The sequence below is a fragment of the Haliotis asinina genome, chromosome 4 (genome assembly GCF_037392515.1).
Source record: "Haliotis asinina isolate JCU_RB_2024 chromosome 4, JCU_Hal_asi_v2, whole genome shotgun sequence".
Taxonomy (NCBI): Eukaryota; Metazoa; Mollusca; class Gastropoda; order Lepetellida; family Haliotidae; genus Haliotis; species Haliotis asinina.
This window is the reverse complement of record NC_090283.1, coordinates 27,243,930-27,270,732: the sequence shown is the minus strand read 5'-3', so window position 1 is coordinate 27,270,732 and position 26,803 is coordinate 27,243,930. Positions and strand designations below refer to the sequence as shown.

At 37.6% G+C, this 26,803-nt stretch overlaps 2 protein-coding genes across 4 annotated transcripts in view; one reads left to right on the top strand and one right to left on the bottom strand.

Annotated features, from left to right (window-relative positions):
* Positions 1-19,784, top strand: part of LOC137281463 (2-acylglycerol O-acyltransferase 2-like) — a 34,359-nt gene extending 14,575 nt beyond the window's left edge. For both annotated transcript variants that reach the window (XM_067812704.1, XM_067812702.1), the window contains 4 exons: positions 6,441-6,930; positions 11,902-12,076; positions 13,939-14,138; positions 14,874-19,784. In XM_067812704.1, the coding sequence (XP_067668805.1) occupies positions 6,444-6,930; positions 11,902-12,076; positions 13,939-14,138; positions 14,874-15,028 (1,017 nt within the window). In that variant the 5' untranslated portion in view covers positions 6,441-6,443 and the 3' untranslated portion in view covers positions 15,029-19,784. The remainder of the gene's footprint in view (positions 1-6,440; positions 6,931-11,901; positions 12,077-13,938; positions 14,139-14,873) is intronic.
* An 818-nt stretch (positions 19,785-20,602) lies between these two features.
* Positions 20,603-26,803, bottom strand: part of LOC137281441 (E3 ubiquitin-protein ligase RNF13-like) — a 30,636-nt gene continuing 24,435 nt past the window's right edge. The window contains exon 10 of one of the 2 annotated variants that reach the window (XM_067812667.1): positions 20,603-26,775. In XM_067812667.1, the coding sequence (XP_067668768.1) occupies positions 26,516-26,775 (260 nt within the window). In that variant the 3' untranslated portion in view covers positions 20,603-26,515. The remainder of the gene's footprint in view (positions 26,776-26,803) is intronic. The other variant, XM_067812668.1, reaches the window with a different exon arrangement.

Sequence of the window (26,803 nt, the reverse complement as noted above, 5' to 3'; positions counted from 1 at the left end):
GGTGGGCGAGGTGCACATGTGAAATTGACATGTGTGATTTGCTCGGCAAACCAGACATTCGTAATTGCAGTACCAATATGGAACATCCAGTGTTAATTTGTCACAACAGTAACCAGTGAATTCACGACAGTCAAGTTTGATATGTGATAGTTATTGTCGACTGTAACCTGCTTGCGCCACTGCAAGGCTAGTACATATTCCATAACTGCATATATCACTATGAAAAAGGGCATAAGAGTTCAAGTAAAACATGCAAACATGCAAACAAGAAATTGTAAATATTCATTAATATTCGGTTCTGGTGACCATTAGTAGCAAACTGAATTCACGAATGGCTATGGTACGATTCACCACATATGTGAGTGAATTGTAACAGTCTTATTGAACACATAACAACATTTTCCAGTGATGGGAACCAACAAACAGCAGATATTGTTGTGTATTGAGATTTCATGACATGTATTGTTTACTACACATCCAGATTTGAGTTGTATGTATTTGAAATTCATCATTCTCATCTGTGGGCAAATGTACATGATTACATTACAAGGATGTGTGTGCATGATGATGTGATTTTTGAAAAGCTAAAAGGAGGCCTTTGGATTGGTGTTTGGTTAAAGATTATCATGGAGGAAATTTGGTCCAAAGATGTCACTTGTTACATCGACGGCACGTTACTGGTGCCCACATGATGTTGCTTGAAACTTGCTGAAAGCATCAAAGGCAAAGCATTCAGAAAATGCAAGATGGTGGGATGGCCTCGTGGTGAAAGCATTCGCTCATCACAGCGAAGTTCTGGGTTCGATTGCTACGTGGTTAGACAGTGTGAAGCCCATTCCTAGGATGCTGGTGTAGCCTAGTGGTGAGAGTGTTTGCTCACCACTGTGAAGCTCTGGGTTCTTTTCCCACATGGTTACTGTGCATGAAGCCTATTCCTGGTACTTCCCACCATGATATTGGTTGTACAAAAGCAGAGCCAAATCATACTCACTGACATGCTGATATGTAATTTGAATATACTCATTAAATCATTGTAGTAGGGTAGTCACCTGGTTAAAGCTTTCACTCATTATGCCAAAGACCTGGGTTCGATTCCCCACATAGGTACAATGTGTGACACTGCTAGAATGTTGATAAAACAGCATAAAACCAAACTAATTCTGTCATTACTCGCTAATTCACTACCATTCAAAACCATTACTCACTCACTCATCCTAGAATGGTGAGGAGATGATGATGATGATGATGATGATATATTACACATTTACATGCAGAGATAACCTTTGAACTTTTGACACTGTCCCTCATTCAAATGTCTTTGGTACCTTTTACGTAACGAGCATGTGTTGCAAATATATTAATATTACGAGGGTTGGCTGAAAAGTTCTAAGCCTCATTGTGAAAAAAAGTTACAAAGTCCACGTTTGTAATTTATTTTTCTACATAGTCCCCTTCCAAGTTCACACACTTCTTCAGCTACCCTAAAAAAATCAGTCACAGCGGAAATGACGTCATCATTACTTGCAAAATGGCGACCGGCGAGTTCCTTTTTCATTTTGGGGAACAGGTGGAAGTCAGAAGGAGCCAAATCAGGTGAATAAGGAGGATGGTCAATGAGTTCAAAGCCACAATCGCGGATTGTTGACATGGCCACTACCGATTTGTGAAGAGGCGCATTGTCTTGGTGGAAGAGGACACCTTTAGCGATCATCCCTCGTCGTTTGGCTTTGATTGCTTCTCGTAACTGGTTCAGTAGATCAGCATAGTATCTGCCGTTGATAGTTTGACCTTTTTCAAGATAATCAATGAGTAGAATACCCCTGGAATCCCAAAAGACTGATGCCATCACCTTTCCAGCTGAAGGAACAGACTTGGCTTTCTTCGGAGCTGGTGAATCAGGATGCTTCCACTGTTTTGACTGTAGTTTTGTTTCTGGTTGAAAGTGATGTATCCAGGTCTCATCCATGGTTACAAATCGTGCCACAAAATCATCGAGATCTGCTTCAAAACGATGCAAATTGTCAAGGGACGTCTGGAACCTGACACGTTTCTGTTCTTCTGTCAAGAGCTTTGGCACCCATCTTGCAGAAACTTTAGTCATTCGTAATTCGTTGGTGATAATATGCTCAACCCTCTCATGAGAGATGCCCACTACACTAGCAATATGTCGAGTAGTCAATCGTCGATCATCCATCAACATATCGAGCACTCGCGTGATGTTTTCTGGAGTGGTTGCTGTTGAAGGCCTTCCTGAGCGTGGGTCATCATCAAGGCTTTGTCTGCCACGCTTAAATTCTGCAGCCCACTTCTTTACTGTGGAAAATGAAGGAGCATCATCCCCTAGAGTGGAGACCATGTCAGCATGTATCTGTGTTGGGGACATCCCTTTCTTTTGCAAGTACTTGATGACTGCCCTGTATTCAGTTTTGTCCATTTCTGATGATTTCAGAGGGTAGGTTTACCAAAAGAGCTGTAGTTGAGATAAAACTATTAGTACGTTTGTAGTTCTTGTGTCTATGATTCACTAAATGATTGTCCTCATTGGTGGCAAACACCTGTCTCTACCTGGTGGGTAAAAACCACTCAGACTGAGAACTTTTCAGCCAACCCTCGTATGATGGGAAAATAACTATGCATATCACCTGTCTTTTTATGTTTCTTGTGCTTCTCTCAGGCTAGGAAACTGCATGCTTTTAATACAAACATGTTATCTCTGTGTAATAATCATAATGTCCTTAAGGTTTTAATGTTGTATGAATGTTGTATAATCCAGGAGCTTAAAGGGCAGTGGGGTAGCCTAGTGATTGAAGCCTTTGCTCATCACGCCAAAGACCACGGTTCGATTTCTTATATGGGTACAATGTGCACCAATTCTGGTGTTCCTCACTATGATATTGCTGGAATATTGTTAATTCACGCACTCACTCACTCACTCAGTCACTCATTCAGTCACTCACTCACTCACTCACTCACTCACTGGAGCTTAAAAGTAGTTCCTGCTAGGTGTCGATATATACATATCAGTCAGAATGTGATATCGTATTTATCAGTCTAGTATATTGCATCTACATATCATATCATTCAAATATCATGGGGTGTGACCTGTTTCCATATAGCAGTGAGCACAAAGTGAACCTGGCACCCTGGATCTCCCAGCTTCAACTCAATATTCACCCCTGGTAATGTGGGCCAAATGGCAATGTAGAGTAACCCAAATAACTGCAATACCTTACAAATCTATGCTGTCAAATACTGTTAAACACATATACGATGATCCACGACCTGACAAATGACCCCAATTTGCATACTTGGGAACGCCCCACGGAACGATCCACTTGAAACAAGAGGGAGACAGGTTGTCTGATAAATATCAAGAAGTTCATTTTCCCTGTGCGTTTCACGCATGACTTGTTATAGCACACTCGATTTGGGAACAGGTACAATATCCTAACGAATTGAATCAACACAATATACTGAGCAAATATGTTTAGGACCACCGATCCATTTCACGAAGCAAATGACATTTTCCTGGGTTTTTTTTAACAAAATTGTTGAATATCTAAAATGCTTGTCAGTGCCCCAATCATTTATTTGTCTTCGTCTTGACTAAAGGTTAGCGTGGAATATCAGTATCTTATGCATGAAATTGCAGTCTTATCATTCGAAGGAATATGCGGTGTTGATTTCATGTCACGGTTAGCATGTATTGCACGTGCATAATCGTCAAGCTACCTGTAGCAGCCAAGTGTACTCGTCCAATTCGTTGTACCGCCTCTCTTGTCACAAATGCGTTTAGTGTGCAGGATCATCTAATATGTGTCTAGCAGTACTGTATCCTACCCAAGTCTGTGTAGAAATAGGGTAGCTAGCACAGCGACGCATAATACAAACAACAGTGTTGGCTCAAGAAAGGGTTTGGGATTGTTTTGACTCATCAAATTCAGTGAGGACCCCCTCTATTTTACACCTGCCCATCTATTTAACATCGGAGGGGGTCCAGAAACATTATTTTCATCAATTTGGACCCACTCAAAATTTCACCCAAATCTAACACTGAAACAATGTTCACTGCCACTGTTATCTGTTTAATGTACATAGTTACTAGGGCTGTCATGATGCACTGAATCAAACCACAGCCTTTCATGTATGCAATTCGTTATTTGTGGTCGCCAGAACCAAATATGAATGAATATTTACAATTTTTTTCTGAGCATGTTTTACTTGGAATAGAGTATATGTTATGTGAATGAAATCTTGATTCTTACCTGTGTGCCATTGGACATATGATGGACAATATGTATGTCACATAAAAGCAACTGATCAGACTCTACCTTCTACTATGCATCAAGATCAGGAGTAATTCATTTGTGGATGTTAATGAATATGGTATTGTCATATTTGCTTTGTCAATTATTAGCAACCGTGGCCATACACGGAGCAATAATGATGACGGAGCTGTGATTCTGTATTATCTCCCACAGTATCAGTCATCACCTACTCACTACCAACATCTAGCCTAACCAGATTATCAGTTAATTATAAGTAGCCAGCTACAGGAGAGTGAGTACAACTAACAGAACAGGAGGACGAGGAGCAAGAGGTACTCACTAGTCAAGCCTACCATACAAATGGTGAACAGATCATGAAAACTGAACTTGTGTACACCAAAACTGAATTCATATACACCAAAACAGAACAAAAATCATCAGAAACTGCCCCAATGTCCTCTAAAACTGAAGCAAACCCCCTTTTACAGAAAACTAATTGTTTGAAATAGAAACAAAACAACAGCACCCGAGAATGGTTGCCGAGCACACAAAACGGCAGTCACAGCATCCAGAAATGGCAACCATAGCATCGCAAAACAAAGAGGGCCCACACAGAGGGGCAGGATGCTACAGCGCCATTATAATGGTACTTGTGGACAGTGGGGATGTTCCCAGATTTTTCTGTATGTCTTGGGTGTAATTGTCCCTTGGTTCATCATGAAATGGGTAACTTTGAACTCAGCAGCATCTGTCTGTATGTATGTACATCCCTATTCTTGTTAAACAATATCTCACAAATTGTTGTACCCAATGTCTTCAAATTTGGTTACAGCCCACATTTTGAGATTTCCACAAACACCAGTTTTGGTGGACTTGACCTTATCTTCAAGGTTACCACAGCACTTTGACCACGTTCAGACTTATGTAAAACAATGCACCCAATGTCTTCAATTATGTTGACAGCCGACATTGGAAATACACAATAGTAGAGAGCCAGATCTGCTAATGTGTTTATTGTTATACGAGTGAATACTCCTCAGATAAAGATACTGTGAGCGTGTGTGCCTTTTTATAGAGAAACATCTCGGTGGTAGTGTTGTCAGTGACATCACAGGATGTTTTCGCAGTGTGATGTCATGACGTCACATTGGGCAATTATGCAGACACTGGTCATTTCAGGCATCTTGCATGTGACCAAAAATTAAGAAGAAGTAAACATGTGGCAAAGACTTCTTATGTTTGTTTAATATAGGGGTGCTATCAGTTGCCACAGTTCCAACAAAAAGGGTGCAAAGTACTCAAGGTCTGCTCATTATTGATGAGAACTGTCGCTTTCTGATTGGCCGAGCACTGTTTCAATGTACCCTGCTTACAGGCGATGTATTATTTTCAATGTACACCGCTGGGAATTCCGAACTCTTCTGATGCTTCATGGTAGTACTTTTTTACCTTGATTAACATCAAGCATGGAAATTACCAATGTTTCGCGATTGAAAATCGATGGAATGGAAGTAACTCTAAATGGCGATTCGCCTTGCTTTCAACAGAAGTGCTTCAAACAGTCCAAAATTAAAATTAGGTGTTCGGTAAGATAAATATGTTGTTCAGTGGTCCCACAGTCACAGTTTCTGAAAATTATATTTTATGATTATTATTTGTTTCTGTAAAATATGTTCATTTCAGAGACTAGGTGTTAGTCTATATATATGCTATCATTTAGAAGTCTCTGTCACTTTTTCTTACATTTAGCTCAGTAAAACTTTTGCAACAGTAATATAACTATGTTTTAGATGCCCGTATGATATTATAGCAGTGTATGAACTATTGTTAAACAGCTAGTACTTAGTTTTTAACTACATATTGGAGTGTTTATGTATAGTGTTAGACCCTCGGACAAATCAGGCAGCTCCAGTGACTGTATTTGTCACAATGACTGACAGTTGCTATTAAATGTGACATGTTCCACTTGTTCGCAGTTTGTAAAATTACATTTGTTAATAAATGTCAATGCCAGTTATTAAAAATATTACATCTGAAGTTGTGGGTTTTTTATTCTTTGGGTCCTGTGTTTTCAGTAGGTCAGACAGACATCTGAAATTTACAGAACCCAATGTCCTGTTACTTTGAAACACCATTCATGAAGACTGCATACTGTATTTGCTCTTGTTTCAGAGGATGAAGATTTTGGGGATAGAGTTTGCTCCCCTGAGGATTCCACTGGAGCGTCGCCTGCAGACCGTGGCAGTTTACCAGTTCACGCTTTCGTTCCTGTTCCTGGGTTTCTCATGTCTGTTCCTGGCTTTCTACCTGCTATTCACACGTTTCTACTATATATCCTTAATCTATTTGGTATGGTACTACTATGACCGCCACCAGAGCACCCATGGAGGTCGGCGTGTCCAGTGGGTCCGCAAATGGAAAATGTGGAAGTACTTTGCCAACTTTTTCCCACTGAAACTGACAAAGACAGTGGAATTGAATCCCAACAAGAACTACATATTTGCAAGTCATCCCCATGGTGTTATGTGTTACAGCCATTTTTGCAATTATGCCACTGAAGGCACAGGATTCAGTGAACTATTTCCTGGCCTGCGTCCATATTTACTTACCCTCCCAGGCCAATATAAGTTTCCATTCTTCAGGGACTATTTCATGTTGACAGGTAGGTATGTCTGGGCATGCTATGGGCGATCTTTTTGTTGCGAGGGGCAAAAACTCTCCTTTTGATATGATATAAGCAACGGTCCAACGTCTCGCTTCCGGTCTGGTTCCCGACTCAAAGTGCGCAGCGACAACTTGCAACATGTAAAGACAGAACCCAGCAAACGCGTTGCCGTGGTAACCTTCATTGTAAAAACGATCGTTTATGACGAAAAGTCATTAACGGACACATGATTTGCTTTGCGTTTTAGTTTAGAAAGGCATCGTTTGTTTAATTTTCAAATGCAGTACAAACTGACACGATAGAAGATAACAGGGAAAACGCCATGAAATGTTGCTGCATTGTCACGGCATTTCCTACGACAGAACGCAAGACAGAACAAGTCTCGGGTGTCGTAGCATCTGTGAAATAATGAAAATCCTTTGTTATACATTATCAGCCCTTATGTTATTCCCAACGGTAATTCTTTAACTATTGCCACATTAAAATATTACAAATAGCTCCTATACTACCACCGATCTCAACGTAAAAGAAAATCGGAGATACACCTCCGGTGAAAGAGTATTCCCTGGAAGTTCTTTATTGAGAATTTGTGATAATTACACATCCCTGACACTTGAAGAAATTCCGTATAAAATCTAACAGTTAGTTAGAGACATAAATATTACGTTTTCAGCAGCAGTTTGTCACTAATCTGAATCCATTTTGGTTTAAAATTCTGACACTACTGTATATTTTTATGTATACTTATATAAGTGTCATGCATCTGTTTGTCCAAGCAGTTAGTTGGCTGCATCAGAAAAACCAGCCATCATAGCTTGAAATCAAATATTTACACCTTGTAAAATATGTCCACCAGTCAGTGTTGTGCATCCTGTTATATATGTGAATTTACTGATTCATTTCCTATAAAAGTTTAACACCATTTAAAGCTCTTAATATATTTACAGAGATTTCTCACAACAAACAGTATATAATTCTGACCACCCAAGAGGATGTGAATCATAACATGACATTTCATATGTTTCTTGTTATGGTAACATTAAATTGACAAAATATTTCTCATGACAGACCATGTACTGTCTAACTTTAACTATCTGACTTTCTGATTTTCATTCAACAGTTCTAAAAGAAAACTTTAGGTTTTGTCTGTTTGTTAGGAATATACACAGAAAATCTGTTTATTATCAAATATATGTTTTTGATGATATTAATTTGAATTTAACCCCACAGTTATTATATGAAGATATGTTGATGCATTTATTTATATTATAACAAAGAACAGTACAATGTACAATGACTGAATAATGTCATGGATGTGTAATGTAATATTAAAGTATACATGCACCAGCATACAAAGAATCAGATAGATTTACATTGTACAGTGCAAATACAATGTAAAGTGGGAAAAGATATTGACTTTATTGATATATTTGTGTTGGAATTTGAAAAATCAATATAATGCAACAAAGCAGAAAGAGCGAGGTCTGAAAAATGAAATACGAGCTTTTTCATGACTGTTACAATAATCTGATCATTGTGAAGACAGGATGTATGTAGACACTGCAGAAAAATGTAAATCATTCGATGCTGACAGCACGTAACAGTACCATTTATATTAGAGATTGAAATTTATTATCAATATGAATATATGTATTGTTTAGTTGTGTAATGAAAAATATAATTTGGAAAGTGCCCTTAAATGTGTACTTAACCTAATGGTAGTTTTGCTTAGTATATTTAATAAATTTATATTTTAATATTATTTCCTTTATTGAAACTTAAGAAAAATGTTTTAATTTATACACTTAATTGAGAAGATCATTAAAATGCAGTCATTGTAGAAATTTGCAATATTTTTATTTATTATTTATCTATACAGTGAATTAATATTTCATGCATCACAAAGAATTACAGACATAAAAAAGTACAGTAGGTATTTTAGTTATCCCCAATTTATTGCATTTGCAAGTTGGCTACATGTAGGCGATAACTGCCATAATTCGTCCGTTACTGTTATTTTACAATTACTTCACCATTGTTTCTCACTGTCCTCTGTACCTGCTAAGTATCTGTATTGTCAGAAATCTCAATCCCATCATGAACGACCCGATGAAATTTACATGAAATTAAAATTTACATAACAAGACTTTCAGTGTTTCACATTTCGCTCATCACATCAGCTCCCCACCTTAGTGAATTCCATGAATGCAGCTATATTGTCCGTAATACTAAGACGATTTGAGTACATATACAATGAAAATACACTGCAGTTTCAAATGTGTGATACTGAGACATCTAGTGCCAGACGAAAATGACTGACTGCAAAACGTCAACAAAACGACAAAACATGACCTGAAAACGATCAACTGATTCCACCGCCTCGCTTCGAACTGCCATTTCGCGATTCATACTTGCAATGTGTGCTGCCATGCCTATCCCAGGTGTATCATAGAATCATAGAATAAATATTTCAGGAAATAACACTTGATATATCATCGTGAAAGGGAAAAGATATGCTGTCCATGCACCAGCGTGAACGTTCCCAGTGATGGCGAAGGCTATACTGGTAAACTGTCTGTAAATGTAATAATAACACGTATGGCGCACATCACGCATACGACATGCGCCGTCAATTTAAGGTTGGACTGTCCGGATCAGCACACCTAGTGGATTAGTAACAGGAAGATAAATTCAAAAAGATCACCCATTGATATAGATCATAGAGATCACTAGTCATTAACTAAATATTGATCAGTAATAGATAAAAATCAGAAATATAACCCTGTGCACTTAAAAGAAACCACAAATCTGTCAGTATATGACCAGATGGTGGCCACAACAATATGTGTAAACACCTAGTTGCGGGTACAGCAAGTTACAATGTACATTGGACAACGTACTGTGACCTTGTGTCTCAGCCCACCCAGCTGTGAACTGGGTACCTCATTAGGATGAGGGAGCCACAGTAAACTTGGCGCGCCTAGTGGCAGTAAGAGTTGTATACTCCCCATGGTGTTGAGAATTGCTAATATGATGTGATGTTGAGATTGATATCCCATCGTCAAAGGAAATAAATACCAGCACTTTGAGCAAGCACTAGTTGGATATGTGTAGTATAAATATATTGTATCGTTACAGAAGTTTCTACTACTTACACCAAGCTGATACCAAATGAAACTCTAGAAAAGAAAACCCAAGTTTATCCATATATGAGTTTAGTTCATAAAGCAAGATGAAAAGATAAGAGCTTCTCAACAAATACCATTACTTTTTTGTGCCACAGTAAATTTACATCGAAAAATGTAGAAAATGTCTCACTCAACCTTTTGGCCATCACTCTCAAGCAGACGACATGGTCCTGAAATAATGCCCTACAATTCGCCCGACAGGAAGTGCACTATCGATACTGGGCCGGAATGATTGATATTGTGGTGCAGTATTTAAGGTAACCATCCATGTATGGCACTGTACAGTTTTGACTGGAACAGGCCGCAAGCAATATTGGCTCTATACTGTTCTACATTATTCCAGTACCAGTGGTACAGGCCAGAGCAATGCTATTACTGGCCCAGTAATGTGATGTTAGCTGTGTTCAAGACCAAGTGCCATAAATGAAATGAATATATTACATGTATATTTTTCACCTGCTGCCATGCTGTGTCTCTAACATTATGGTATGGCATCATAATACGACTCATGCAGTGTCCGGAGTTTGAAAAGCATTTGATCAGCTGTTTTTGAGTTCAACAATGTAGACATTCATTTCACCAATTTCCATTGCTTCATTTAAACTGTTTTATATGATGAATCATTTGCACGCTCAACTTAAACACAATTAACCATTTTGATATCAGTTTTGTGCTTGTCAGAATATGTTTGCTGATTTTAAAAATCCAGTCGACAGGCAGACGCCATTTTGTTTACATATCATATAGTCAGTAGCAATATTCCAAATAAAATAAAATGATATTTTGCACGTTTAACATGGCGGTAAGATAAATACATTGTATGCTTCTTCCTCGGGTAATACGGTCTGATGTACGACTCTTTGTAGCAGTGTCAACCCTCACATAACGGCTCTGTTGACACTGCTACAAAGATGGTATATCAGACCATATTACCCTCGAGAGAAGCATATATCTTATAATATTTCTAGATTTGTTTTATACTGAGATATTTTTTAGGGATTTGGTAGTTTTCTTTGCTTTTAACTTGACAAAGTAATACATGTTAGGAGATGTTAAATTTTCTGTATATGTTCTGTTTCAAAATGTTAAATAGGCACTTTAAAATAAATTAGCAGTAAGTGTTACTTTGATTTGGATCATGATAATGATTGAATTAGCAAAATGCAGAAAAAGAACATTCAACAAGATAACATAGTGTTGTCTGAAAAACTGCTCCACTGATATTATCCAGGGGTAATACGGCATGAGCTTTATCTTACTGCCATGTTAAATGTAAAAAATATCATTGTATTTTGAAGATCGCTACCCACTACATGACATGTAAACAAGATTTTGTCTGTCTCTCGACTGGATTTTTTTGCATTGTCTAACAAGCTTAAAATTGCTATAAGAATGTCTAGTTGTGTTTAAGTTGATGTGCGATTCAATGTATACAATGTATACAATGTATACAATAGTTAATTAAAGCAGTGACAGTCTGTGGAGTAAATTTGTACACAGTGAACTAAGATACAGCTGATCAAACACTGCATACGTCATATTATGACGTCATACAATTGTTAGCAGTACAGCTTCTCGGCACAAAGTTTGGCTGTTACCGTGGTAGCGGGTAACATTATTTCCAGTTGTCAAAATCCTGGGAGGGAGTGGAGAACGGAAACTTGTTAATGCATCATCAACCAATGAAATTAAAGCATTTGACATGAAGATAAGATGAAGTCCTGTGTAGATAAGGTGAAACCTCTGTTCTGAGATATAAATCATGCGATTGTTGTTTCAGGATCCTGTAGTGCCAGCAAGGAATGCATGGAGTATCTTCTATCCAAGGCCGGGAAGGGCAATGTCCTTGGCCTTGTTGTTGGAGGAGCCATTGAAGCACTGAATGCTGCTCCTGGAAATTTCAGACTCATTTTGAAAAATCGGAAAGGTTTCATAAAAATAGCCATGAAACATGGGTAGGTATAGACTAATGCTTAGTCTCTGAATATATAATTTTGATTGTAACAAATAAACCCATTTAAATTAAAAGTTATTTACAGACTGTCTCCATATTGCTGGGATATTGGTGAGTGTGCCATTTAACAACAAACCAGCAACAACAGTTTGATCCGTGGAAACATTACTGCCATTACTTTGGAGCGATGTAGATATGATATGATATGATATGATATGATATGATATGATATGATATGATATGATATGATATGATATGATATGATTATAGCGCACATGTGCGTGTACTAGTGCATGCTAGAGGTGCTGGTATTTTTCCCTTGATCACTGGATGTCAATCTCAACAGCACATCGTATTTCATTCTCAACTCCCTGGGGAGTGTACAACTCTTGCTGCCACTTGGCGCACCATGTTTATTGAGGCTCTCTCATCCTGATGAGGTACTCATTCACAGCTGGGCGGACTGAGACACATAGTCACAGTACATTGTCCAAGTTTACTGCACGTTAATATACCCACAACTAGGTGTTTGCACGTGTTCATGTGGCCACCATCTGGTTATCTACCAACGGATTCGTGGGTTCTTTTAAGTGCACAGGGTTGTGTACTGCACACTAGGGGATGTGAGAACACTGGAAGAGTCTGCACACAAAGTAGACTCCAAGGTTTTTACAGCTGGTCACAGGTGGGCTCGATCCCGACACCTCAACCTTGCTGGATCATGAGCCTGGCGCCTTAGCCAGCTTGCCCACCGCGCCCCTGATGGAAGTATTTTTTAGACTTTGGCAATAATTTGTATTCTTGTCTCCATACACTGCTAAAATGAGTGAGTGAGTGAATTTAGTTTTACACTAGAAATGGGCTTGACACATTGTATCCATGTGGGGAAGAGAGTCTTTGACATGACAAGCAAATACTTTAATCACTAGGCTACCCCACCCACCCCACATGGCTAGAGGACTATCTGAGTTGTAAGAGTAAGAACATGTATTCAGCAAGGTATATTTCAGCCATCTAACTTTTGTTTCTTTTCATACTGTTGGTTTGGTGATTTGAGATAATATCATAAATATCGTATTGGTGTAAAATGATACTATATGATAGAAACAGTGGGTATATGTGTTCTCTGATCAGAAATTTTTAGCTATTGTCTTGGACCAAGATCTTACTGAGTATACAATGATCTCAACAACCAGTGGCATAGTGGCAGAGTGGTTTTGATTGCTTGCTTTGTGAGCTGACGATTAGGTGCCTGACCCTGAGAGTATGATTTCAGAATCTGTATGGGACCCTTGGCCTCTAAAAAAGTTTAAAATCTGTACTTGAATATAGTATAGTAATTTATAAGAATAATGTTACAAGAATCCCTTGCTCATCAGGCACTACTGTAGCTTGTCCATCTTACACTGTTACAAACCTTTTATTCAGTGACCACCTCTACTCATCCCATTCATGGCTTCAAAAATGAGGGACAGTGGGGTAGCCTAGCGGTTAGGGCTATTGCTCATTACCAAACACACGGGTTTGATTCTCCACATGGTCACAATGTATAAAGCCCTTTTCTGCCATGTTGACACCAGCTGATCGTTTGACCTCAATGCACCGCAGGTTACTAAAGGCTTGTCGATGCACGCTTTTCTCACTTTGCGTCGTTACCAAGGCGTAGCAGGGTGATATGACTTTCGTAGCGGGAGTACACGACTTTTATACTCCCGCTCGAGGATCATGATGGATGTACATGGTATTTCATCAGAGTCATGTGGACCAATCAAAACTCGACATTCTTACATGAGGCTAGATAAAAAACTTTGCTCACTCATTCAGATAATGATTGTGGTCATCAACCATGTCTCTCTCTTCCAGAGCTGATGTCTGTCCTGTGTATACCTTTGGAGAAAATGACTTATATTCTCAAGTGCCTAACCCTGAGGGGTCTTTTGTTCGCAAATTACAGCTAGTACTCACCCGGATATGTGGGTTTTCTCCACCAATATTTTTTGGGAGAGGTGTGTTCAATTATACCTTTGGGCTTCTGCCCCACAGACGACCATTGAACACAGTCGGTAAGTCAGCCTTTACCCTTGGTATAACTACATGTGTCAATAGTTAAAACTCTTTTCCTATTTGATTATAATGATCAGCTTTTGTTTGATTCAAAGAGGATGTTAACCTTGCACTGATAGGAGAACAACTGTGTGTGGCCCTGTTTTAAAGGACATATATACCCAGCCATTGCTGGTTTCCTCCTTGTTGTGAAGAGATTTGTTTTGCTTGGAGCGGTTGTAACTCGAAAACTAGGCAAAGCAGGAGACAAAACTAAGTCATAGTAGATTGTGAGAACATATAGCTTTCATTTTTCATAACAGCTTTCGCAATTTCAGGTTTGTACAAATCTGTAAACGAAATAATTTACCCCCTGAAATGTAGATGAATTCTGCACAGACCCTCATTTCTATACCTACTATTACGTCACGGAGACACGCCGCTCTGATTGGTTGAGAATTGTGCACTGTTGATAAAAAGGTCGATTTAAGGTAATTAAAGATCGAAATGAGCAGTTTTAATGACGGGGTTTCATTTATAACAATGTCAGCAAGTGATTTTGCATTTGTACCCTATATGAGTATATGTGACCTTTAAATGAGATGCTTTCTGTAGCAAAACTTTCTCCAGTAAATATGAGATTTCACCACACTATTCTTGATACCTTGGAGCACCTGTTTTGTCAAGACAGTGAAGGATTTGGGTTCAGATATTGTTTCCTACTGGTCAATATGCTGTCACATGTTTATTTTCAGTGGGAAAACCTATTGAGGTTACAAGGAATGAGAATCCCACCAATGAAGAAGTGGCTGATCTTCACCAAAAGTACGTTGATGCTCTGATAGACTTGTTTGAAACCCACAAGTCCAAATATGGCATTGGTGAAGATGAACACCTTACCATTGAGTGATAGCAGAACCAAATATGTTTTGGGTGAAGACAGCCATCTTATTGAGACCGAACATAATATAGATGAAAATGATCGTCGAGTGATAACACCAAATACGTTTAGTCAAATTTAGAGATAACATGACCAAATCTTGTAATAAGGAGAAGAGATATGTTATTATTATTTATAGCAATACCAAATATGGTGCTGATGAGGACTGCCATCTTAATATTGAATGATAACATGATGAAATATGGGGCTGATGAAGACAGAGGTCTTGTCATTGATAACAAGGCCAAATATGGTATGGATCAAGAGCACCATCATATTACTGACCAATTATTATTATTAACAAGACCGAGTGTGGAGTTTTGAGACAGGCCCTGGATTTTCGAGGCTTTCTTAGTAAGTTAATATTAATGTATTGCACTTGTGACTATTGTAGCACTATTAAAGAGAGCTTAAAAAATCTAGGCCCTGCAATCTTATTTTAAGTGAGAGATCAACAACAGACGAATGCATATGGATGAAAAATGTTGGTTTTTTACATGTCATCTAACAGTAAATTGACAGAAGGGACAGAATAGAAAGAAACAATCATAGCACAAAGCCCATTGTAACTTAAGCATGAAGAGAATATGATGCAGTCAGCTTGGTACCATGGTTACGTTTACATATCTGGACCATGATATTTTAGCAATCTTAATCTTTTACTTTGAACAAAATGTTTTATTTGTAAGTATTGTAATATTTAATTGCACAGCAAGCATCACCAAATAATTCTCAAACACACGCCATAAATGACCTGACAGAAATGCAAAATATTGATAATGTCGCAAAACGTTTGTTAAATTTCCAAATCTCATCACGAAACAGTCATAAGTCTTGGAACCAAATTTTGGAGAAACAATATGGCCTTAATATGTAGATACAAAATCAACTTTCCATAGGAATAGTGTGCACTCTGTTCTTTAGTTTCTGCGGAATCCGCAATGTTTCAGTCTTTCAGAGACCATTTATGTTTTTGATGCCATGCATAATATGCATGAGACATACCGTGTTAATTAATGAACTGATTCTTGTATGCCCATTGTTTGTTTCTTTGTTTGTTTTAGCTTCATGTTTAAATGAACATTGTGATAACTGTATAATCTTACATGATTTTGTTGATTTGTACATGATTTATGTCCTTTCTATGAACTACATATCACTATACTGCTTGGATGTTCAAGATATGTAGGTGAAGTCATGCCAGGGAAGGTGTGTAATATTTGTGAGCCTGGTTTTACAACAACTGTATTTGATTTGTCAGGCTATGTCCATGCTATTCTTTGAATGAATTCTTCCGGTGCCATGTTGATGTAGACTCTTGGAAAAGGATAAATAATATAAACTGTATTCTGATAAATGAATATATTGACAGATTACAAAAATTGTTGAATATGGAAAATATTATGATATCACTATCGATACCTAGTTTGGTTGCACAGCACTCATTGGACATCTTTAAACTAGTTACACAACACCTGTCTCCATAGTTATCTTATATATAAAGTGTTATGGTGATGGTGAGTAGACAAAAGTTGGTTCTGGTTGTAAACTGCCAATATAAATATCTTAATGGGGGAAATAAATGGTTTATACGTGCCTGTGCATAAGTAATATTTTGTATGATAAATGTATGGTAAATTCTTTGTCAAGAATATTATCTAGTGCTGAACATACCCAATTTCATCACATTGAGAAATTTAGACTAATATTCACCCCTCCCTGAAACTTACAACCCCTCCAGGAGGTTGCATCAGGAATACTTCTTGATCTGGCTTTTATATTCTTGGTATAATGAAGAACTGCAGCTGAGCAAGACGACTGATTTCATATACAGAAATCAAAATTAAACTGGCAATTCAAAATGGAAACAAAAATGGTCATACTATACTTCCAGGGAAGTTAGCCGAAATCTGCCACTCTCTTGCCTGTTGCTTTGTCACCCTTTTCTAGTGTCATCTAATGTATTGTCCATGTCTGTGTTGTTCTTGAGTAGAGTATTGACAGTGACCTACAGACTCTTTAGGTGGGATCGAGAGACTCTACGGGTAATTGCAAGGGTAACCAAATTTATTTTATATTTTTTTAATCATATCAAAGTCACGACCATTTCATCAGGTGCCATATTTTTATGTTGTCAGAATGTATGTTTGTGTTAATGTATCTACGCTGTGATGAAATACTGATAGTCTGAAAACAGGATTGTAAGATGAAACTAATGCAAAATATATTTATTGCTTGCATTTCTAAAGTGACATTGAGTTCATGATTTATGGTAGACACAAATATCGTCTCTGACAGTCTTACATGTCTCAAACACCTTAAAATCGGGGTTACAACTCATCTTCAGTCAGTTCAGTAACCCATGTTTGTCGTAAGGGTGGTCACACTCACTGACTTGGTTCACAAGCGTCATTGAGTAGATTGATGTGCATGCTGTTGATCACTGGATTGTCTGGTCCTGACTCTTATATACAGACTGCTGGCATATAGCTGATATAAGAGTGTGGCATAAAACTAAACTCACTCACTCACTTGGATGTCTTAACACTACAACGCAAGTCATCGGTTCCCAGTTGCACAGATCATGTTGTTGATCACTGGATTGTGTGGTCCTTCATCCTGTGACTTGTTTAATGCATATACTGCCAATTACAGATGCTTATCCCATGCACTACAGTTTATGAGTAGCACCTTCTTTACTGAAAAACATAGTCATATGAGTATTTCTCATGTGTTTCCAAGCAACGTCTAAGGATTGCCTTAAAAAAAACAAATATTTGTTCAATGTAAAGTAGATAAAATATTCATCCCCATATTTAAGCTTATAAGTGTGCAGTCTAAAAATCTATCGCTTACGAGGATCGTACTTTCATCTATGTAGTTCATGCATTCACATTATTTGAATATACATACATGTATATGATAATCTACTTACAAGAAAGAAACGTCTAGTATTGAATTATCAACTTTTCCAGGTTTGTTTCATATAACCTCTGGTCTAATTAAAAATGACAGATTTCTTTCATGTTCAGTTCTGAGTTTTCTGCATTAAGACGCAATCAAAACGTGAAATAAGGTACATCTTCATTTAAATATTTTCAAGTTTTGTGAAATGAATGTATTTAATTTTGGTTATTTCTTCAATTTCACGCTGATACTTTGAAATGATTTCATTTGTGTAATTACAGAAAAAGCAGAATGAAAATGTCAGACATTTAAATATGTAACTCATGTTTGTTTAAGCTATGTCCAAGTTGGTTTGTAACTTCACAGCTCAAAAGAATATATGTGCAGACGAAAGTTTCTTTTGTGTAGATAAAAGTCTGTTCTGCATAGATGATCAAATCTTTTCTGTTGTATAAATATACTTTGGGAGTAGGCACTGTGATTTGTCAGAACATCAAGCTTGTCCAGTGAACTATTTATTTTCCTTGTAAACCATGGTATGGTCATCTTTTTTCAGCATTTTCAGGAAAAATTAGTTAAATATGAAATGGTTGACCATTTATAATTCTAAATACAAGCAATACCCGGTGATGTTTTAAGTTAATACCACAAAGCATGGATGCTGACCGAATTCAGGTAGATAGTTGCCCCAAGATAACAGTGTGGCAGGTCAAATGAGACCTAACAATGAAATATATACTGAACAAATTATTTTGCAAAAAGAGAATGCTATATTTTGATAGTTGTGTTTGTGTCTGAAGCATGTATTTTATTGTTTATCTCCCAAATGACAGACACCCATTTGACAGACAGTCAGTTGACAGATACTGAACAGGAAGGTTAATCAGGGTAACACCTGCTGGTATAATGGAACAGTCCACTGTCTTGTGAGTGGAGTAGGGTTAGGCTGAAACAAGTTCGTTACAGAGAAGAAACTTCTTCTCTTTTTAGAATTGTTTTTACTATCTGTTACTACTGATTACAAAAACAGGTTTGTCACTAAGAAGTTTTCACACATTTTCTAACTTCCAAAAGCCCTCTCCCACTGAAGGAAGTAATGAAAAACATTATGACAATGACAGCCACGTTGACATGATGCAGCATTTTGTATATTTATTCAGAATAAATCACAATTAAATGTACTTATCATATATCTTAATCTTGTGTGGAAAACTTTTAACTTCCTTATTCCATATGTTTAGGTTCGCTATTATGAGATATGAGATTTACATAATGCAACAGAGCAATATTTAAGGGAATATTATCCAATAGTTTATTAACTCCTAGCTTGCCGGGTTGCCTAGTATAGATGGGAGTAAATACTGAAAAAAAACTGGTATTGTTTGTGAAGTGCTCCAATCAGTTTAGATAACTTTTTGACGAGAAGGTTAAACTGAAATGTGTATGAAAATCAACTGTTTTTATATTGCAGCAATCATTACAGCTATTTTCATTTCTTTTTAAGTTTGATTTGATACTATGGGGCGGGGGGATTATGTCACCGTAGTGACAGTGCTTGCTATTATTTGAACTATTCCATTATAATGTGTAGGTAACACGTAATAGCATATCTGTTCATTGAATGGTAAATGTTGTTCTAAGGTGTCTGCGAACTGCCTGTCTGCATAATGGGACGACACCATTTTATCATTCCTGCATAAAATCTCCACTGCTGGTGTAAATATGTGTCTCAAAACCAAAATGAGAGAACAGCATTGTTTGTAGTTTTTCAATGTTATTATTAAGATCACTTTTATTAATAAATTTAGACTTTCCAATCTGTTTTTTTTTCATAATATTTATTTTCTAACATGTGTGAAATGGTTCAAGAGTGTTGTTTGGGATAAATGACTGTTTCTTTCATGAGTCAGCAACCAACCATGAAGATCTGGGTAAGAATTCAGCAACCAGTACATGTCGTAAGAGGCGACTAGGATTGGGTGATCAGACTCCCTTGTTCTTATGTCATCGTATCTCAATTGTGTAGCTCGATGCTCATGCTCTTGATCACTGGACTGTCTGGTTTATAAACAACAAGCAAATCAAAACCATTCAGCAACCAGGGGTGGATTCAAACCTGGATCTTTGCAAACACTTCAACTTTTACTAGCAAACAAGGATAGTGCATGTGCAGTGCAGTGCATGACAAAGAAATTGATTCTGCTTGTAGCTGCACACACCTTGCTCATAAGCTTGCCTTACATGGTTGGTGTAGTTTCACTCATTGCACTCTACTAGATCGTGGACAACCAGTAGCCCCTTAGCTCACAATGGCAAGTGCCAGTGAGCAGCTTTCATACATGCTAATGGGTCGATTGTCAGGTAGTGCTTAACTTATCCCTGTTTGCCATCGATCCCACACCCCTAGTAAGAGTTACTTGAAATGACATGTATTCAAATACTCAGTGAGTTTTGGTTTTACGCCACTTTAGCAATATTCCAGAAATATCATGGCAGTGGACACCAGAAATATGCTTAAAATATCATACCCATAATAGGAACTCAAACCTGGGTCTTCAGCATGATGAGAAAATGCTTTAACCATTAGGCTACCTCATCGCCCAAATTATTCATAAGAAGACAAAAAAGAAAAAAAACATATTTGATAATTTTATTTACAAAGAATACTTTTACCAGCTTCAGTGCATTCATTACCATAAAATTACAACTAATATTTTCGGGGATAAAAGTCACAGTTATTTTGGAATTCCTTCCCAAACATTACAGGAATGGTTACACAGCACTGAAAGTGTTAAAAGATGTCATTATATAAGACTTAATGATGAAATGGTACATTTACATACACATCAGCCACAAACTGGATTCAACAACTAGTCCATATCAGGGATTACACTTAACAACATTTGTGCCCTGAGCATGGATGATGAAATTCAAATTCGACACTATTTTCAACAAAACAGGTAATTGGCTGAGTTGAGTTGTTCAAATCTTTTTTCGGGAATAAATAGTAGTCAATAACAACATATAAAGAGTCAGTTTTTACATGAAGTTGATGAAATGAAAGTGGGATTTTCATGATGCTACATACAAAGAAGATATGGCACATGCTGTCTACAGCAGAGTATTGAGTGAAGGGTCTAGAACTGTTTTTACACTATTTCAGTGATATCATGACATGTCATCTCGAGATGGTAGAAAACATAGAAGCCAACCCTCACAAATATATCAAAATCTTCCTGAAAAAATGCATGTGGATTCCACCATTCTGACAAAGCCAAATTCATTCAGATTTTTTTCAAAATGTAACAAAGATACAGATAAAGGACTAGGATCATCTCTGACTACAAATAATGATAATTAAATAAACAGAACACTTCACTTACAGAAGATCTCACATTGTTGTTGTCAAATTACAAAAATAATCCAAAGTTGACTAAGTTGCCTGATAAATTCCACATGTTTATTTTATTCACCAAGTACTGCAAACTGGTTTCAGTTGTATAGGATCGCTTTGTGTAATGGCACTGACAAGTTTTTGTTTATTGAGTGCAACAATTTATAGGGATCCCTAACTTACTGGGAAAATTCCCTTCTTTTTCTATCACAGGGAACTCATATTCCTTAATGCCCTAATTTGGGGTTGGCAACTTTGAGAAAAACTGAAGTTATTTAAGTTGTAGACATTCATCACTGCTGAAACAGTGAAGAGGGGTATGATTCTGACAAACCAAAGATCATAGTAATGATTAGGGCGTCCAAACCTGCAACCTGCAGGTAAGGTATTCTACTGGCACAGGTAAGGGATACAGCTTTTCCGCTACCTCTGCCCAAATGGTGTTTCAGACATAGATGTATGAACAGACAGAATTCATAAGTTACACTGTGTCAGTTTATCAGTTAGAGGTCTTTGTAACAATAACTGAGATGACAGTGTAATACTCCTGTAACATCACACTGCTACAGGTAACAGTAACAGAGACAAGCAGCTGTCAAGGTAATGGGTAAATGGTGTAACAAACACAGTCTCCAGATGCAGAGTGATTGAGTATGGTTTTACGCCGCTGTCAGCAATATTTCGGCATTATCATGGTGGGGGACACCAGATATGGGCTTCACACACTGCACCCATGTGTGAATAGAACCTGAGTCTTCAGTATGACAAGCGAAAGCTTAATCACTGTCAGAAGACGAGACGAGATGACTACACGATGCATACATGAGCTGAACTGCACTGAAATGTTAGCCACAGAACATTCAAATCATCCCGAGCAGAATCCGGAGTATTCATGGTGATAAATATTGTACAAATATGAACAAATCTACAATCAACATGCAAATCACATACAAAACCATGAAATACTATACACAGTCTATTACTCGCAATATATAAGGCCTCCTCCATACTTTAAGGTTTTATATACAGGGTTTTCTGTATAAAATAAGACAAATAGAAAACTTAAAAAAATTTTAATGTACAGTGCCATGTGTGTGTGAGCCTACCTCTCCTATCACATGCATTTACCACACTAAATTGCCATTGATCTATAAATATTATGATCATTATCATCTATGTATTACACCCTGAACAAAATATGGATTTGATTACGCCAGTCTGAATAATCTTTTATGTTCTTTTAAGTTACAAACTTACCATTCAGATTTATAAGGCCAATGACCATTTTCTTGTTGTATCATCTGCTCCTACTTGACAAGTTTAAAATGAAGGGAAATTGTCTTCTCAAACAGCTGGCAAAGTTACAGTAATGTAAATAACATGCTAATATTCCCTCATCAAACTGGTCAGCAAAATCCATACAGTCAGAGGGTCCCTTTAAACTTTGAAGATTTTCTCTGGACATGTTGATATTGAGAGTTATTGCCCTTTGGGGACGCTGTACTTTCATCTGACGATAGGCACTTCATAACTGTTAACACTCAACAGCTGAACATACCTCCAAAGATGTACCCAATATTGATGATATACTTTTTGCTTTGCACCAGAATTCAAAATACTTCATCAAGTGAAAACAAATTGGTACAGAAAAGTAAATAGCATCACACCATAACAAAGAATTTAGCACTCACATAAAAGAAAAAATGCTGTGGAAAAGTAGCAAAAATCATAACTACATAAACAACTTGGTAATGATTGGGTTTAACAAACTTTTCAGTATGTACAAATCAAAGTGTATACACTGATAACTGTGTGTGAGAAATCACTTAAGTGGAAGTACAACAAAGTCCACCACAGCAGTGGGGAAAGCTGAAATCATAGGCGAACTGTAGTGCAAATGGGGTTGCGCAGCAGAAAGAAACTGACCAGTCTTCATGGATGCGAGCAAAGCCAGCAAAGGTTGGCAACGTACTTCCCTCGCTTTGGTTCAGAAAATATTTTTCAAGTCAAAATATCGCCACCATCAAAAGTATACACCCATTTCTTCACTGGGCTGTGCTATCAAACTTCCAACCCCATTTTTGATAATTACTCACTTGAAATATATTTAATTCAACATTTTAAGTGCAACTTGTGGTATATCAGATCGTTCTTCGCCTCTATTCCCCCTGCCAGCTTCTGGATCGAGGTAGTGAAGGAACAGGAGAGTGTTATATGTCTTGAATTACGTGTCCACCATATGGAATACTTCTAGAGTTATCTCCCCTGCTTCATTCTCCCACTACACTAGAACCAAAGCAAGGGAAGAACGTTGCTAACCAATGCTCACTTCGCTCACATATAAGAAGACTGGTCATATTCTCTATGCTACGCAACCCCATTTGCGCTACAATTTGCCTGTGCTGAAATATAAAGTCACATTCAAACCCTACTTCTGTAAAACAATCAAGTTCACAAATCAATTCTGAAATGATAAATCTTAGTTCAATATCAAACTACATAAATGATATCATGATTGTATAATGTTCTTTTTCTTACCTGGCTTTTCCTTCAACTTAAAGTTCTGTCAAGAATTGTCAAAAGCACTCGTTGATGTAATTGGTTGAAAATATACAACAAATAATAGGACACAGTAATTGTTCAAAGACTAAGGTTAGTGATATACATGCCAATCCAAATGTACCAATACTATTCTCAAAGCAGAGTTAATGTAGCTTGTATCCAGAACTTCAACTCTGGATCAACCTGTGTCCCGTTTCACAAAGCTCTCGTAACTTTTCTCGTAAAACTCCCTGTGTCACAGTATAGGAGGTACGAATGCTACAAGAAACATGATGAGATTTTTGGCTTACAAGTGTTTTGTGAAACAGGACCAACATGTTAAAGTACAGGGGGACAATACAGACTATTCAGGGGTTCCAGATCTCATCACCAAATGCCCAGGACAAACCAGTTTTCATTCTGGCAATCATATAATGGTATCTTACTTGCCCGTGGGCTACTAGATAATTTCTACTTACAGTCTGAAACTTCAAAATTACACTTGGATTTCATTTCATATATACTCAAAATGTAGTTAATAAATTTCAAAATATTAACAAAGTAGAGCTATCTTTCTTTGCTATCTATCACTTCTCAATAAACACTAATAAACATTAACATCAAATATCATGTTGATTTATTCTTTCAGAATAATCATCATGATTACGTCATAACAACAGGGCAAGTGGAAACTTAGTGAGAACACCTGACTTTCTGAAGTTACTTGTTCTGTGTCCAATGGCTTTTAAAAAAATTGGAACCCCTGCTGTTATTTCATCACTGTAAGCAATATTCCATCAGTCTGTGAACAGCCTTCTTGGGACTGCAACTCCTATCATGCTATATTTCCAGGATGCCAAACTGCTCAGTTATTGGACAGGAACAGGCTCCTGAGGTTAATAGGGAAGAATCATGACTTCACTAGTAAATTTCTATAATTGTTACAAATTTCATTACACTGCACTAAGGAGTAGTGAAAACTATCATAGGACAACATGCATGTTTATTACAAAGCGGTCTTGCTTGGTAGTTCACGGCTGGGTGGGCATTGTCTTGACCTCTGGCCTGAGAGAACGTCAAGTACCATGGAATGTTCTGTCTTGACAAATAAAAACCTGAAAGACTTTGCCCACAATAAAAACATACAAAGCCTGAAATAAATCAACATGATTACAACAAGCATATGCTGGATAACAAATACTTGTACTTGTATGTAAGCGAAGCGTTCTACAAAACCAATGGACAGACAACATGTTGTACACTGACTACCTGGAGCATATAGAGCATGGAAGAAGGTATGTGTAGTGGTTTCACCAGTCACGATACAGTGACACATTCACGCAGTCTCAGGTAGAGGTACAGATGGTTCTAACTGGCTACACGTTTGAACTCATTGTCTCAGAGTCACCATGGCAGGCATTGAAACTCTGCTGCAGTAGCACAAATATCTGTGCACATATTTTTCTGTGCAGAAACATTCACTCAACAATGCTTCAGCAATAACAGAAATGAATCAATATTGACTCAGCAATGCTTCAACACTGGCTCATAATGCTTCAACACTGGCTCAGAAATGCATCAGTGTGCTGAAACATTCATTGTGCAATGCATTAACACTGACTTAACAATGCTTCAATATGCTGAAACTTTATTTCAGCAATGCTTCAACATTGACAGCAATGCTTCAATATGTGGAAATGTGACTCATCAATGCTTCAGCAATAACAGCAATGTTTAAAACCATGCTGAATCATTAACATAACAATGCTTCAATGTGCTGAAACATTAATTCAGCAATGCATCAACAATAACAGCAACATTATTGTCAATGCTGAAACACTGACATAGTAATGCTAATGTGCTGAAACATCAATACAGCAACGTTAACCCATGGTGTTTCAATGTTTAGCACTTTGACATAGCAATGCTTCAATGCTGAAGCATGGCCTCAACAAAGCTTCAAACCAACAGCAGTGCAGCAGTTATTCAACTGTTCATTAAAACAGTCTCACACCCCAGTTGTAAGGACAGACCCATCATACTTCCCTCCACAGCTACCAAATCACAGGCCTGCTACCACTGTATTTGGCTTCTGATTGGCTTAGGAGACAAGGCACCAGATTGGTTGGCTGGCTGTCTCATTCCACAGTCTACTAGAATTCTTGTCACACATAGAACAATGTATATTTTCTTACTTTCAAATTAATTGAAGACTACATGTCCAGATTTTGTAAAATATGTTCAAGAAAATTATAGAATGCACAACACCCCACGTTTAAGAGCTTGTTGTTATGTGAGGTCTAGAATCCAAGGTCCAGTGTCCAACATGGGACCACTTGAAATGTGATGTCACCTTCAAGCATCATTCAATTCACAACAAACATCTTCAATAACCAGATGGTGATGCTACTCAGCCTCTATTCGGTATAACTTGCTGAAATCATCACCTGAATCAATCAGCAATATGTCATTCATTGCACTAATCACAGTATTAAAATGTCCTTTGTTAATCACTGATCATCAACACCATCATAAGTCTCTCTGGATGACACTGGGTTCATTCCATTCATTGTCATTAACTGGCCTATTCATTTCCAGGGGATCGTGTTGTCTTTTCAAACCACTTGGTTTAGTTCTCTCTTTTTCTCCTTGTTTCTGTCGTTACTGACAACACTTACTTCTTCCTCGCTTGAATATCCATAATTAGTGTTTACATTCCGAGGATTCTCATTTTCAACAACAACCTGAACAGACTCTCGAACAACTCCTCCGACAGCGCCCTCATCTGAGTTTATTGATACATTATCACGTCCACCCTCAACCGACCTTGACCCCTGAACTGGCACAACCTCTTCTCTTACAGCCTCTGGAAGTCCTGAAAATGGTAAGCAAAGCATTGAGTG